General features: G+C 43.3%; 1 protein-coding gene across 1 annotated transcript in view; it reads right to left on the reverse strand.

The window, feature by feature from the left end:
- AOPEP (aminopeptidase O (putative)) overlaps positions 1 to 15287 on the reverse strand; it is a 391354-nt gene that overhangs the window by 20384 nt on the left and 355683 nt on the right. Inside the window, exon 21 of the mRNA XM_084629083.1 lies at positions 14130 to 14246. Within this exon, the coding sequence (XP_084485209.1) occupies positions 14130 to 14246 (117 nt within the window). The remainder of the gene's footprint in view (positions 1 to 14129; positions 14247 to 15287) is intronic.

Here is a 15287-nt window from a genome sequence, read left to right on the forward strand (position 1 = left end):
ACACTTTTCACAGAATGATCACTCCATTTCGGACCTCTCAGTCCTCATCCTCAAAGTGAGCCTGCACAACACCTTCATAAGATGAGCCCAAGAGCTTAAATTCATAACTTTGCTAGACACTAAAAATAATGGTCTTAATAAAGAGACTGGATTTATGGCTTCTTACAATCATCTGTAAGCCACTGGCCCCCCTTTTTTGCCCTGTGACTGCAGAGGTATTAACGGGCCACTTCACCTTGAATGGTTCCTTAGAATATGTGTTAACTACTTTATGCTAAACATTCTGTTCCACCTTGTATTTAGCTGACATGAATACCTTTCCCTGACCTGAAGAACATGTGTAGCTCAAAAGCTTGTCTCTTTCACCATCAGAAGTTGGCCCAATGAAGATATTAACTCACCCACTATGTTCTCTCTAATTATTATTCAAGTTTTTAAAAACTGCAAATAGAAGAAGTTTTATGTCCCAGTCAATAAAGAGAAAAACGACTTCAAGTACCAACTGGCCAGCACGTCATTCCTTTGGTTACACCAATGTGTAGGTTTGATGACTAGGTAGTATCAGTATCTAAAAATACCTTCTTTAACTTCCACTTTGCTAGGAAACTTTGTCCCTTCCTCCCCTTGGTCCATGCATGTGTCACCTCTGGCTTCATTACTATAATTCACTGAATTGGAAGTGAAACATGAAGAGGATGCACAAGCCACAGCCAATAAAGAATGTGGCTGCCTATTTCATGTCCCTCCACTGGCTCCTACTTTAAGACTTTAGTCCTAATTTTCAAAACAGGGAATGCAACAAGCCCCAGCTACATTAAAAATCAAATTCTGATCTATAAACCAACACGACAACTATGCTCCTCTGGTACAATGCAGATCACAAAGTCCAGGACAAAGCATGAGAGAGCTGGGGACAAAGCCTTCTCAATTATGGGGATCTGGCTATGGAACCACCTCCAGAAGAGATCACATGAATCCAGAGTCTGATCACCTTTAGGAAATGCTGCAAAACCTTCCTCTTCCAAAAGGATTTCCATTGTAAGAATGACACTCTCGACACTTCACCCCCTTCCATCTCATAACCCTAGCAAATAAAATAAAATCATAAAAATCAAATACTCTACTCCACTTCAAAAAGGGAAAGCCGGAGACTCCATAAAGTCCTGGTTGACAGAGGACTTCAGTGTCCAAGCATGTCAATGTGATACCTCTCATATACACACACCATAAGGAAATCAACCTTAAGGGAAGTATCATCTTATGCTATAAACTCAGTAGATGCATACACCCTGTACTGAAATCAGAACAACAGGGTTTTATTCGGAGGTTTCCAGTTTTGCATCGCTCACTCACTCACACTTGATATTTCCAAAGACTCTTACCCCAGGTAGAATACAGCAAAATTCCTCTCTGAGGCATCGCAACCCCACCATTTAAACTCCTTTGGACAGGGAAAGAAATGTAGCAAAACCCTAGTGAGGACAAAACGGTACCCACATATTAGGAAGTTAGTCAGTTACTAGGCAATAGAGAGATGGAGTTGTGAGTGGTTTATTTCTGGCTAAGGTAATGACGTCAGGACTAACTGTGGTTAGCAATTTTGATCTGACCCATTCCTCATTCTACCAAGATCTTATGTTCTCTGAGTGTGACAGATTTTCCTGCTCTGTGGTATTGTCCAGAGATAACCAGGATCTACAGCCAACATTTAACAGAGAAATGAAAAGGCACAAAGCAAGCCATCAAACATTAAAAATAGTAACTTCTAATAACATTTATCTTTAGAAATTTCTCCAAGTAAAGAGTTGTGTCAATTACTGCATTAAGAGAGAGTGTTCCATTAAAAGCACAAATACGGCTACAGTCTTAAGCTGTAACAATCAGGAAACACAAATCCAGACTGTTGAAGGCACTTGTTTGTGTTTCTCAACACTACATCCTCCTTAACATCCTGGCAAATGTGTAAAGGCCATCACATATATACCAATACTATAACCTTTTAGATTTTATGACAAGGCCAGGCAGTTTGCATTACAGCGCTATTTCTTCCTTTACTGCCCCTCAGCATTGTATAAACAATCAAATATAGCAAAAGCACCTTACAAAAAACAAACAAACAAGGAAACAAAAAAAAACCAAAACCACCAGGACAAATTTTAGAATTTCAGGGGACCTCTTCACCTTAGTCACCTCCTCATATGGCAGGTTTTAGAAAAATGGAACTAAGCACCAACATTCTCTTTCTTTGCTGCTTTGGATAAAGAACAAATAGAAAACAATTCCATATTTACATCTCTCTTTCAATCTGCTCCCCACTTTCCAAATCTCACTGTGCTGTTGGGCTGCCAGAGGAGGAGCAAATTAAGAGCTCAAAACAATTAGAAAAATAGTGGATGACATAGTATAATGCGCCAATAAGGAGCCTGGAACATTTCACTAATGCCACCCAGCAGCAAATGAAATCACTTGGAACAAACATGCACAGCTGTTGGCTCCTGGAGATCCTAGGGAATGAGGGAGGGCTGCTGATTGGGGAAATGCTATTTTGAGCACCCAATAAATCTTGCACTCTAAACATGTACCTAGGAGAGCGAATGCTGATTCCAGAATTTTGTGTACTTCTCAAGTGGCTGGAAAAGCCCCCATACTTTTCATGCAGCAACAAAACAAGCCCAAATAATCGCTACTGGTGTTGAGTTAGATTATCCTTTGGGCAAGCTTACAAATTCATCCCAACACATCAACTCCGCTGTGGCAGACATGAGAGCCAGTCAACCCAAGGGACATTCCCATTGTCATTACTGGAAGCCTTTTTCTTCATCCTATTCCAATTTTCTTGCCTCACACCCAGCTCTGCAATGTCCTGAGCCTCATCTTTGGAAAGTGAAAGGTATGTTATCAGAAACTACTTTTTCAATTTTCTTTTCCCACTCACTGCAGCCTCCAGAAGATTATACAACTCCACTGATTTCAATTGGAATTACACCAGGGATTAATTTGGTTCCATATGTTTAAATACAGAATAAAACAGAAAGCTGCTTTAATCTAACGGCTCTAAATTTAAGTACCACAGATTTTATTTTGCCTCCCGTTTTAAAGAGAAAGAAAATTTAGGCAATGTGGGCATTAGACCAAACTGCATATTCCCCTCCTCTGCCTCAATTCAATGTGGGGATCTCATCTCTAAGACACAGGCTCAGTACAAGTGTTGTATAGATATTTCCCCAGTATCTGCAATGATACAATACGAAACACTCCAGTGTTTTGCTCTGCAGTCCAACATGACCTTGGCCCAGTTAAGATAGCTAGGAACTGGGACTTCTTGTCCATAAGCAGGCTGTGTGGAGGTATTTGCAACCTGATGACAGAAACCTGCAAGTTTTATATATAGTATTAAAAGGTACAAATGTATGGTGCAGAGGGCTACTGAACCATTTTCGCCAAAGCCCCAAGCATACTCAGAGACTGAGAGTTAGCTGGGGAACTATTCTGAAAAGAAAGTATGCTAATTCCCTCTTTCGTTAGTCTAGCAACATGGTCAGACCTTTCGTGACCAATTCCTGTTCTCCAAGAAGTTTTACAATATAGAGCTGTGTTCTACAAGGGTGCTTTCTAACAATGCTCAACGACAACCTGCAGGACAGCTGGATAATAGAGGACAAGAATGAGCTTAACTTAATCATCTGGAGGGAAGTAGAGAGATAGATATTGCGTTGTAGTTTATCTGTACTTTTACATCTGCCAGTATTTTATGATTTAGGAAAGATCAATGGGCTGAAATTATTTTGTTCTAAACATAATTCTCACTATTTTTAAGACACCATACACCTTGTATAGTTTATATTAGCGACTGGATCTCCGTCAGTGAAATAGGATGCCACCACTTTATGGCCTTGGTTTCATAGGCAGACTTCATGTACAATGAAGCAGTTGTATAAAAATGGCAATATGCCACCCACATGACGTATGATACGATCTTAACTCATTACACTCACATTTTCTGCAAACACAGTTACAGTCTCGCTCCTTTCTCTTCTCCCCAAAATCTACCACCTTATGATCTTGAAATAAAGGGGAAGAGTTATGAGCTGAATAGCATTTCAACCAATTTGCTGAGGCAAGAAAAACTAACAAAACAATTTCTATCTGCTACACAGGCAGCATACATTACAAAAATGTAAGCCAGTTCTGTAGGCAGGAAGGAAAGAAAAACAAACTCTCCAGTGAAGGTAGTGGGGAAATGTAGCATGAAACTGTTGGTTTAATCTAAATTCCACTTTTTGTATCACCAAATCTACCATAATTCACCAGGACATAAAATACAGTTCTAGATGCATCACTTCAGCATCATATAGAACTGATAGAATCCCACCTATCCATTCCTCTGTTCTGTAGCATACCTAAATGGTTTTGTAGACAGATCTCTGTCGTATCACCTTTGTTATTGCTCTGTAGACTTGTTTCCATGGCCTCTAGTCTTTTGGTTTTATAGGCCATCCCTGTCCCCATCTAGAATAAAGAACCAAGAAAGCTAATTGTGGAAATAGCTTAATAAGAAGGCTGCTTATTACTGATTACTGTTTGTGAAACACAGCTGTAAGCTTTCTCGATTGTCTCAATTAGGGTTGGCAACTTTCTAATTCCAGAAAACCTAACACCTTTGCCCCGCCTGCTGGCCCCCCCCCCCACTCACTCCATCGCTTGCTCTCTCCCCTGCCCTCACATGCTCATTTTCACTGCAAGGCCCAAACAGGCATATTTATTGTTTTGACAGATGTATTATGCTAAGTTCAGGTTTTATTTGTTACAGGATGCTAGAGCCGGCAGCAAAATAGTCAGAGAGTAATTTTTAAAAAAATGAAATTTCACAAAGGTTTTCATGATTCTTTCCCTCCCCTCTTCCCATTTTTCATAACCAGCTCCATGTCTTCTGTTCACTAAAGTTATTGTAATTTTATGTGTGGAATCAGGACCACACATTATTACAGCTGCAATAAGTCCATTAAGGGCCCACGCCTGAAGCCCAAATACAAATCCATAGAGCATAACCACAGAAATGCACACCTGTCCAGATACCTATATAAATAAATCTGTAGAAACTGACTCCCACACCTACATGCAGATAGACATGTCTATTCATGTGTACACATCTATCATGCACTAACACATCGACTTCCACATTATTTAATATTACAATTGTTGTTTAGTTCCCAGAGACCCCAACTAAGATCAGGGCTCCAGAGTGGTAGGTGCTGGACATACAATTAAAAAGAGAGTCTGCAACAAAGAGTTTATAATTCAGCTAGACAAAGGTGGGGAGAAATGTATGATACATTGGCTCTTCTGCAATTACTAGTCAACAACATTCATTTTTTAAGAAATAATACATTTCTTTTAGAGTTCACTTTTCTTTTAAAAAACTTGTTATGAAATGAATACACATATATTTTGTCATCAATTTTTGTGTGTGTGCAAGCCAGCAAAAGGAATAAAAGTCAAATAATTAGGCTGCAAATTTTGTTCACACAGGTATACACACATGCAGCAATGCACACAAAGACACACAGTCTCTTACATGCATACAATGCATGCATGCACACACTTGCCTACACAGAGACATTTTCATACACTTTTCTAGAGGCTGCCTAAATCACCCAGCCGGGAAGGCAGGAGGGTGGGCTGGAGGGGAAAAGGGGTGGTGGTGGAGGAGAGAGGATGGGGAGGGAAAGAGGCCAAGGACAAGAGCAGGGTGGGGATGAGAGGGGGCAGTTAAGGAGAGAGGAGGGAGTGTGGGGGAGTATGTGGGGTGGATGGGGATGCAGGGGGAGGCAGAAGGCTACAGGTGCCTGATGCTGTGGGGGGCACAGGGGTGTACAGGGATATAATGGGAGTGCAACAGTGTATGGAGGTGAATGGAGTACAGGGCTGTGGGGGATGAGGGACATGGGAGGTTGCAGCTCTGGGAGGTGGCGAGGATTGATGGGAGAGAGCTGTAAGGGGTAGAGGGCTGGGATGGGTAGGTGGCGGGGGGGCAATGATGGGAGGCTGGAAGTGTGGGGGGCTGGGATAGGAAGATAAGCAGTGATGGAGGTGCGAGGGGCTGGGATGGGGAGGGATGTAGTGACGGGGGGAATGAGGGGCTGTGACAAGGAGGGACGCAGTGATGCAAGTGGGGGGGGGGGGGGCTGGGGTGGGAGGGATGCAGTGAGGGGGATAGGGGTGAAGCCCCATTCCCAGCACTCGGAGACAGGGATAAACATACCTCAAACTCCTGGGTGCCGGCGATGGGGCGACAGACGGACTGCGGTTCACCGCAGGGCATGCACCACAGCTTGAGCCCAGCCACGCGAGGAGAAGAGAGCCAGGCAGCAGCGGAAGAGGTGTGTGCCGCGTAACCCCTCAGCATTTGCCCGCTGAGCACCCGTGCACCATACTCACGCTAGTTCCTCCCCTGCCCTGACCCAACCAACGGGAGCTGCGCCTGCAGGCGGAGGATGGGGCAGCACATGAACCCCCCCAACCGCCCTCAAGGGTAGGAGCCAGACATGCCGACTGCTTCCTGACCAGAGAGCCTGCCAGCCCCGCTGCGCGGCACAGTGTCGCCGCCAACCGGACAGTCAACAGCTCGGTCAGGGGTCCTTACCAGAGCTGCCAGGATCCCTTTTTAACCGGGTGGTCTGGTCCAAAACCAGACACCTCGTCACCCTAGTGTCAATATGTTTGTAACTAAATTATTCAAATTCTTTTAGTGAAACTTCTAAACTTGGTTTTCTCAAAAGACTATGCTCAGACATACATGTTCAGCCTACGCAAGTATATCAAAAGAGAGACTGTCAAGGTTATTAGGGTTTAAAAAATATTAACTGACCTTGGGCAGTGGGTGCACCTGGAAAGTCCCAGCTTCTGCACAACAAAAGTAGGTTTGTTGTTTTTCCCTCTCCTTTCAAGCCAATCTATCCTCTCTTCCCAAATTTTAAACACAATGGCTGATACATAAAACATAATACTCTCTAAGAACAAGCAAGCCCATGCATGCATACAGGCTAGATGATATTTATTGTTAAGTTAACAGTCTCAAAGAATTGTGAGACTTCAGCCAGTTGTAATGGTAGGTCAATATTTTTTCCTAGTCTCATGGAAGTGTGACTTTTAAAGCAGAAACAGCAATAAAGTGGTGGCCCATTGTTTTGTGATTACAAATAAAAGGCAACTGTACGCAGGAAACAATTGACAAATGAAGGGAAAAAATGCTTTTTCTGTGGTTTGGTTACTACGAGTACAGACTATAGATTTCTGTATAGCAACTTCCTCAAAAACAGGAGAGGAGGAACCCCACGTAACCCAATCTAACTATGCTATGGGAGAAAATAAAGGGCATATGATTGGGTTAGGACAGGGGTCGGCGACCTATGGCACACGTGCCAAAGACGGCATGCAAGTCCATTTTTAATGGCACGCTGCTGCCTGCCAGGGTCAAGGGGCAGGGGGCAGAAGCTTGGTCCTGCCGGCTCCCCTGTCTCTTCTCTCTTCTCACAGTGTGCTGGGTTCCTGCACCTCCTCCTCCTCTCCGTCCCTCCCTCAGCTGATGGCCCTTGCGAGGGAGGGGGTAGGGGAGCAGCGGAGTCAGCTTGCTCGCTGCTCCCAGCGGAGACAGAGAAGTGGGGGCAGGGCCTTGGGGAAGCGGGGCATATCCCCTCCAGCCACCTGCCGTGAGCACCCCACGACCCCATCCCACACCCTCTGCCCTGACCCCCCCGCCCCACACACAGCTCTCTGCCATGAGCCCTGCAGCCCCGCACACCCCCAAGGGCCCTGCCCTGAGCCCTGTACCCCCCTCTCACACACCCAGCCCTCTGCTTCACTCCTTCACCCCCCCACAACCCCAGCCCTGACTCTGGCACCCCCACACATACCCAGGCCCCCCACACCCATGCCCTGACACCTGCACCCCCTCACATGCCCTCAGCCCTGTGCCCTGACTCTTGCACCCCCCCACATCCCCAGCCCCCCCACCCCATGCACCCCCCCACATCCTGACTCATGCACCCCCCACATCCCCACCCCCACCCCGAGCACCAAATGGGAGCTCCTGCACCCCTCCCACCAAATGGGAGCTGCCCAGGTAAGCGCTCTGCACCCAAACCTCCTGCCCCAACCCTGAGCCCCCTCCCTCATTCTAGCTCCTGGCCAGACCCTACACCCCAACCCCCAGCCTGCTCCTTCACCCCAGCCCTGTGCTCAGTGCATTCCCACCCTCAGCTCAGTGCAGAGAGAGAGGAAGAGAATGGCCAGAACCAGGGAGAAGGTAGGTACCCATTGTACATGGGCACGGCCGGGACCCCAGAACAGCAGCGGGCTGAGCGGGTCTGGCAGCTGGGATCCCGGCTGGCAGGAGCCGGCGGATGGAACCCCTGAGTGGCGGCGGGCTGAGCCGCTCAGCCCACTGCCGGACTGGGGTTCTGGCTGCCGGCCCCTTGCCAGCCAGGGTCCCAGCCGCAGACCCCGCTAAGCCCGCTGCCAGCCTAGGTGAATGGAACCCCAGACCAGCAGCGGGCTGAGCGGGCCGGCGGCATAAGATCAACATTTTCATTTAATTTTAAATGAAGCTTCTTAAACATTTTGAAAACCTTGTTTATTTTACATACGACAATAGTTTAGTTTTATAATATATAGACTACAAGAGAGACCCCTTCTAAAAAACATTAAAATGTATTACTGGCGCGTGAAACCTTAAATTAAAGTGAATAAATGAAGACTCGGCACACCACTTCTCAAAGGCTGCCGACTCCTGGGTTAGGAGATCTAATAAGGAACAAACAGTCCCCCAAATATCCCTTAAACCTGAAGCATGGTTAGGAGACTGCAGCTTTATGCACCCTACAACTAAATTCTGCAATACTCATCCATAAAGTCATCAGTGCTTAGAATATATGTCTAGGGAGCTCAGCCAGCTCTCTCTCTAAGTCTATCAGCTGAAGCCTCAGCCCAGAAGGAGAATACGACACAAGCAGAGCTAAAAGGAACAAAGGATTTTGGCTATCCTGGAAGCCTCTTGGATGCTGTATTCAATCCGTCTGCACAGTCCACACTGAGCTGCTTCATTTGCTTGTTTGGGGGCTTACAAGAAAACAGCTTTTGACCCCCAGTACAGCAGTCTGTAAAATCATGCCTATTGTATGTGCCAGGATATTAATTTGTGTATGCAAACTAGAGCACGCAACCCCAAGAAGGCCCACTAAAAACTTTGGCCATAAACGTCTAAGGATCTAACTTAAGCCTTTAAAAATCTAGAAACTGGACGTGGGAAATATTATTGCAATGAAATCATTATTTACTGTAAATGTGCACTACACAAATAGGAGGGATATACTGTTAGTACAGTTAAGCAAGCATCCTAGACCATGCAAGGTCTATGTGACTTATGATTAGTGATATGCCACTAGACCAGCCGTGTCCCACATCTGGCCCTGGAGACAGTGTCCAACAATGGCAGTCAAGGGCAATTGTATTATGCATATATGATTATGAAATGAAAACATATTCCCTGATTGGTGTTTAAATCAGCCCATTCCTGTGCGGAGCTGATAGGGGTCACTGCCTTCCACTGTTGCCCCTGCAGCCTCAGGAGCAGCTCCATGTGAGCTGGGAGTACTCTGAGCAGCTGCTTTCTCTTTCCTGTTGCAGCTGCTCAACACCCTTCTGCCCCAGCAGGGAGGAGTGTAGCTCGGGTAGCTCCGTTGCTTGCTTACCAGCTGGGCTGTGGCAGCCTCAGTGAGAGCAAGGCAGGAGCTTGGCTGGTTCTGCTGAGTCTAGCAGAGTGCCTTGCAAAGGCCAGCTCCACTCTGCTACACAGACATGCAGGAGAGGGGGGAAAAGAGAAGCTGAGAACCATCAACTACTTACAGCTTCCTCAATACTCTGCCCCAGCACAGTTTAGAGCAGCCTAGGTCTTGCTCTAGCTGTTGCCAAACAGCTGCAGTCTCTGAGGGACTATAAACGAGCTGGAGATAACTGAAGTACAGTTCACTCCAGCACAGCCATTTCCTACCCCCAATGTGCCCCATGAGAAGCTGTAACGAGGAAGACATAGGAGCCAGTTATGTTGGCTCAGTGCCACGTGACGACTTTCCCTGCTGGGGATTTCCTGGCGTATGGGACTTGTGGGTGGCACCTGCTCCTTTTGAGTTGCCCAAGTGGCAAAAAAGGGAAGAGAACAAGGCAGATCGTCTCCCCCAAGTACTGATTCTGGCCCCTTGGTCTTTTTGGAATCATGTTTGACCCCAAGGCTGAAAACCCCAGACACCCAAGTGCTGCACAGTGGGGAGGTGAGAACAATACTGCACAAGGAAATGACCCATTTATATGTGAGTTTATATCTCACAGGAACATACCTAGACATAATATTGGAGGTTTTTAACAATAGGTTAGAGAAACACCTGTCAGGTATGGTCAAGTTATTACTTAGTCCTGCCTTGAGTTCAGGGGACTGGACCGCATTGAGGTCCCTTCCAGTCCCACACTTCTCTGATTCGATACAGTACAGCGTGCAAGTGTAAGTTCAGAAGAGAAATGTTGGCTGGAACAGAAAGCATGTTCAACTGGAAAAAGGAAGGTTAATGCCTCACAAATGTGTATAAAGGCTTCAAGAAACAGAAGCTGGAAGGAATGGTCTGCGCTGTTCTCTTATATGGTGAAAGGCTGAGCAATAATCATCAGGTCACCTGCAGTGTTTCTGAAATTCAGGAAAGAGATTTACATCTCCAATGAGATATATGTCAGGGAAGTCTGTATTATACATGTGAGTGAGCTAAAGAGCAGTTCACAGCCAAAACAGGCTTAATGCATGCGCTCCCAATCTCCATACACACTGGACTCGAGACCTTATTGTACAATATATTCCCTTTCTGCTTCTGTACTGGTTTCAGTATTATGTTGAATGCTGCTGTGCTGAAGTATCAAAGCAGCAATCTTTATAAAGAACACCAAAGTCTTTAAAAAAAAAAAAAGAGAGAGAGAGAGAGAGACTGAGAAAAATGTGTTTTTTCTCAATCTGCCCAGAGTGATGAAAGCTGCCAGAGGCATTTTGTCTTCTCTGTTCTCCCCCGTTACCCATTTCTCCACAATGCTGACTGAGGTGAGATTATTCAGACTCCTTGCCTCAGCAATACAAAATCTGAAATGGATACATACATACACATAAGGCCATGTCTACACTAGCACTTATGTCAGCAAAACTTTTGTAGCTCAGGGATGTGAAAAAAACACCCCCGAGTGATAAATTTCACTGGCATAAGCGCTTGTGTGTACAGCGCTATGTCGGTGGGAGATGCTCTCCTGCCGACATCGCTACCAGCACTCATTAAGCTGGTTTTATGTCAATGGGAGAGCTTTCTCCCACAGGCATAATGTGTCTGTGCCACTGTAAACTTGTAAGTATAGATATAGCTTTAGTTTACTAGCAGGAGAAATTAATATTTTTATATTCCTTCTGTTGCTAGAGTGAGGTCACTTTGCTACCTACAGTACTAAGAAAGGTGTACTGGATGTTCTATTGACAATTTCTGCTAACAGTAGGATCCATGTGCCATGCCTGTTTTAAAGAATTATACCAGTTTAGTACACTGTTGGTCTGATCATGGCTAATCTCCAGCACAAGAATTAATGTAACTGGAAATAATTACTTCTTAATAATTAAGAAGTTAGTGTACTTTACTGAGCTGTCTGCTGCTAGACAGGAAATGACAATTTTCTACATACAAAAAAGATCCTTAATAAAAACTGTGACATTAACAGCTTTCTTTTTACTTCTATGCCTGCAATTTTGAATGCTTACATTTCTAATACTCACATTGTGAAGTTTTGTTAATAGAAGTATTTGAGATCCTGTAACTATGTAGGTTTAACTATAACAGATTAATGTCCCAGCTAATCAGACTTAGACCCTAACAGCTCAGCTAAAAGCTTGGATTGGAATCCTGCAATTCCATGTCCCAGTGTCTTTATAAAGAAACTCTGTTCTGCACTTACTGTAGTTTGAAACATGAAAGGTCCCTTCCTTAGGTATGTGACAGTGTGTAAACTAACATTCCCTTTAAAGGACTGTACGTGTCTCTGATCTGATGACTGGTAAAACTCTAATGGTAATGTTATCTTAGTTGTACTTCTTAAAGGTCTGTTAAGCCTTTGGTTTCACCTTGTACAATAAAACAGAGATTATGCTTCTTTTGTTGAGGTCATAATTTTGTTGCAAAGAGAGAAAAAATATGAAAGATCACTGGTGTGCAGTTAAGTAAAGCTACCAAAAAACCCAACCCCCATGAATTTATGTAGTTTAAGGAGGAAAAACAAACAAAACAAAACAACCCTAAACCCAAGGTCTAGTAGCTCACAATTCACTGGCATGAAATAGAAACACTAGAGCTCCCGCTTTGATCCTACCTCCCTAGTTATTCCTCTTCCCATTATAGAACTCCTGACATTTCATTGGCATTCATCTGTGATTAAAATAGATCCTAATTCCTATAAATAGAAAAGTCTGTTTGAATACTAATTGAAAATAAGTCTGGCACTTGGAAACTCTGATAAACAAAAAATAAAAAGCTGAAATAAATAGCAACTGTTGAAATGTCACCTGGCAGAGTTTTTTTGAAAAAGGCTAGACTGCAGTTTGGAGTTTTTAAATTAATGTTTGGATTTATATGGGGCTCTAAAACATATTACATCTACCTAGCCATTTTCTTGTAACAAACATGAGCCAGATTTCACTTTTTCCTTCTATTTTAATTACTACCATAAAATTTCAATTATACATGAGAAACCATGCACAGTGACCTTCTGGGGTGTTCACAGCAGTTTTTAATTAAATAGGAGTCAAATATGTTAAGTTTAACAGTGCTCCTTCATTATACTGGTATGAATATATTCTCCTCAATAACTATTTTTTGTTTATGAACATCTAACCAGCATCTACACAATGCATATTTCCTGGATTGGTTTCATTTCCTCCATCTTCTCCCAAATGTGCTTTCTCTGGACACTGTCTACGTGGGGTCCAGAGCCTGAGAACATTTACTGTTGTGAATGTTGCTTACTACCATGAGCAGTCCTATTAACTTAAATTCTCTCAGCCTGCTAAGTCAATGGGACTACTGCACAGTAGTAGTAAGTGTTATTAAGTTTTGGATTAGAAGGGATGATATGGTATGGGAATTGTGCTTTAATGGCTGTGGTTCCCAGACAGAGTGTCTGGGCGAGGCACTGTGAACATCTTATTAGGCAGAGCCAGTTGAAACTGGACACAGAATAAAGCACAGCTCTTGCAGAAACCTTAAGCACTAAGTGATCGCAGACCCCACAGTTAACACCATGCCCTGCAGTAAGTGTTTACAGGATCAGGCCCCTAAGTTTGCAAGCCCTTGGAGTAAGGATTGTGTCCTTATTTTTGTCTGTAAAGTGCTATGCACATCTATATCATCATATAAATAATAATTTCTCCCAAGACTGTTTAAACACATACTGCAATTAACAGATGCAGCTATAAAGATCTAGTTGCTCCTTGGAACTCATATCCCATGAACACAGAAGTCATTTTACTCTCTCATAAAAGCACAATTTTATATTATGTAAGTGCTAGCTAAAGGCAAACAATGAGCTGATCAAGTGGAACAAGAAATTTAGACCAAAACAAACATGAATGGTCTCATTCTGAAGTCTGACACCTTATCTAAATCATGCAAGTTCCAGTATACAATATGTATATATGAAGTAAGCAGTTTTAACATTTGTGTGCGCACACCTCTTAAAGGCGCGCGTACTGTTCACATGTACACACATAGTGGAGGCTATGCAAACTGGCTGTACTAATTATTTTAGATAGTCTAACTATAGTATGCAAACATATTAGCTTACACATGATATTCACTAATATAATACATATTCACAGAGAAATACAGAGTAAGGCAGGCATTCTGTACCTGTTGCTTCTTCAGTAATACATATACACACAATTTTAGAATTCTCTAATGGAAAAAGAAGCTGGAATAGCACTGGGTCCTAATGGAATGTCAATATTCCTAGTCAATAGCACAATGACTCTTTTTAATATTGCAGTGGGACTGTTAATGAATTACCTCTGCATCCTGCTCATCAAGGTGGTATGTTTTCTCTAAGCATTGTAGAATTCTGAGACATAACATCTTCTCCTCCAACAGAGATTCCAGAAGTAAGACCAGCTGGTCCGGGAGAAGCTAAGAGTAAAATACATGTATGGTAAGAATAAAACTGCTTACTAAGCAATTAAACTGACACAGACCAAAGACAACAAGGCTAGGATAACCTGTGTAATTCTAGCATGTGTTTGAAATGCTGACCTAGTAGTTGATGAAGAGCTAGTTGATTTTGGAAAAACCTCAGAGTTCATGTTGTCTGTATTTTGAAAGACTCTGTTCTGGGGCCTAGTTAAGACTCATTTTCCATGGCTTTTCATTTCTATATTAAGATCAGATCAAAATCATGTTTTCTTATTCAAACATTATCTTGGCTTAATAGGCTCTGTTCCTTATGGAATACATATGCTAAGTAATTCCATTTTGTGGAGGCTTGGTGGGGTTGAAACAAAAGGATAATTTATAGTGCATCACTTCAGGAGGCCACCAGACATATGAATGTTTAACTACATCAGGGGTCTGCTGATTTGTTATATAAACAATTTCACTGTATTCCTGCAGTGTACAAAGAAACACGGTATAAATAAGTGGCATGCAGCAAAATTAAGACTGTGACAGCACATTTCTAGTGCAAAGAGTCATAAGTTATCCATTCTCATACCAAAAAGAAGGGAAAGATATAATGTCTATGTACCTATTGTGTATATATATTTAGCAGCTGTTCCTGATTCCAAAATGTAACATTTTTTAGATGAACCACAGGTAGCCTGAAGAGAAAAAGCGCATGACGCCTGATGTAACGAGTGCTTAAGTGCTTCATTTAATAGGCTTATCGGACGAACAAATAAATAATTCACGGAAAGCACAAAGTAAGAATACACAATAGCTGCCAGGAAACATACTGGAAATTCAGGGTTCTAAAAGTTCTATCACAGGCTCCTGATTCACTCAAATGCTTCCGTCCACCCCACCACCCTCCCCCACACACCCATGTTCTCCATTCTGGGACACCAAAAGGGGAAAAAGAAAAAAAACCCACATATCATCAACTTTAATTCTTGCATGCAAAATACAAACCCACCATTACTCAGTTCTAACATTTTGCAGATTATTAAAGGACAA

This window comes from Lepidochelys olivacea (assembly GCF_965140295.1).
Source record: "Lepidochelys olivacea isolate rLepOli2 genome assembly, chromosome: 5".
Taxonomy (NCBI): domain Eukaryota; kingdom Metazoa; phylum Chordata; order Testudines; family Cheloniidae; genus Lepidochelys; species Lepidochelys olivacea.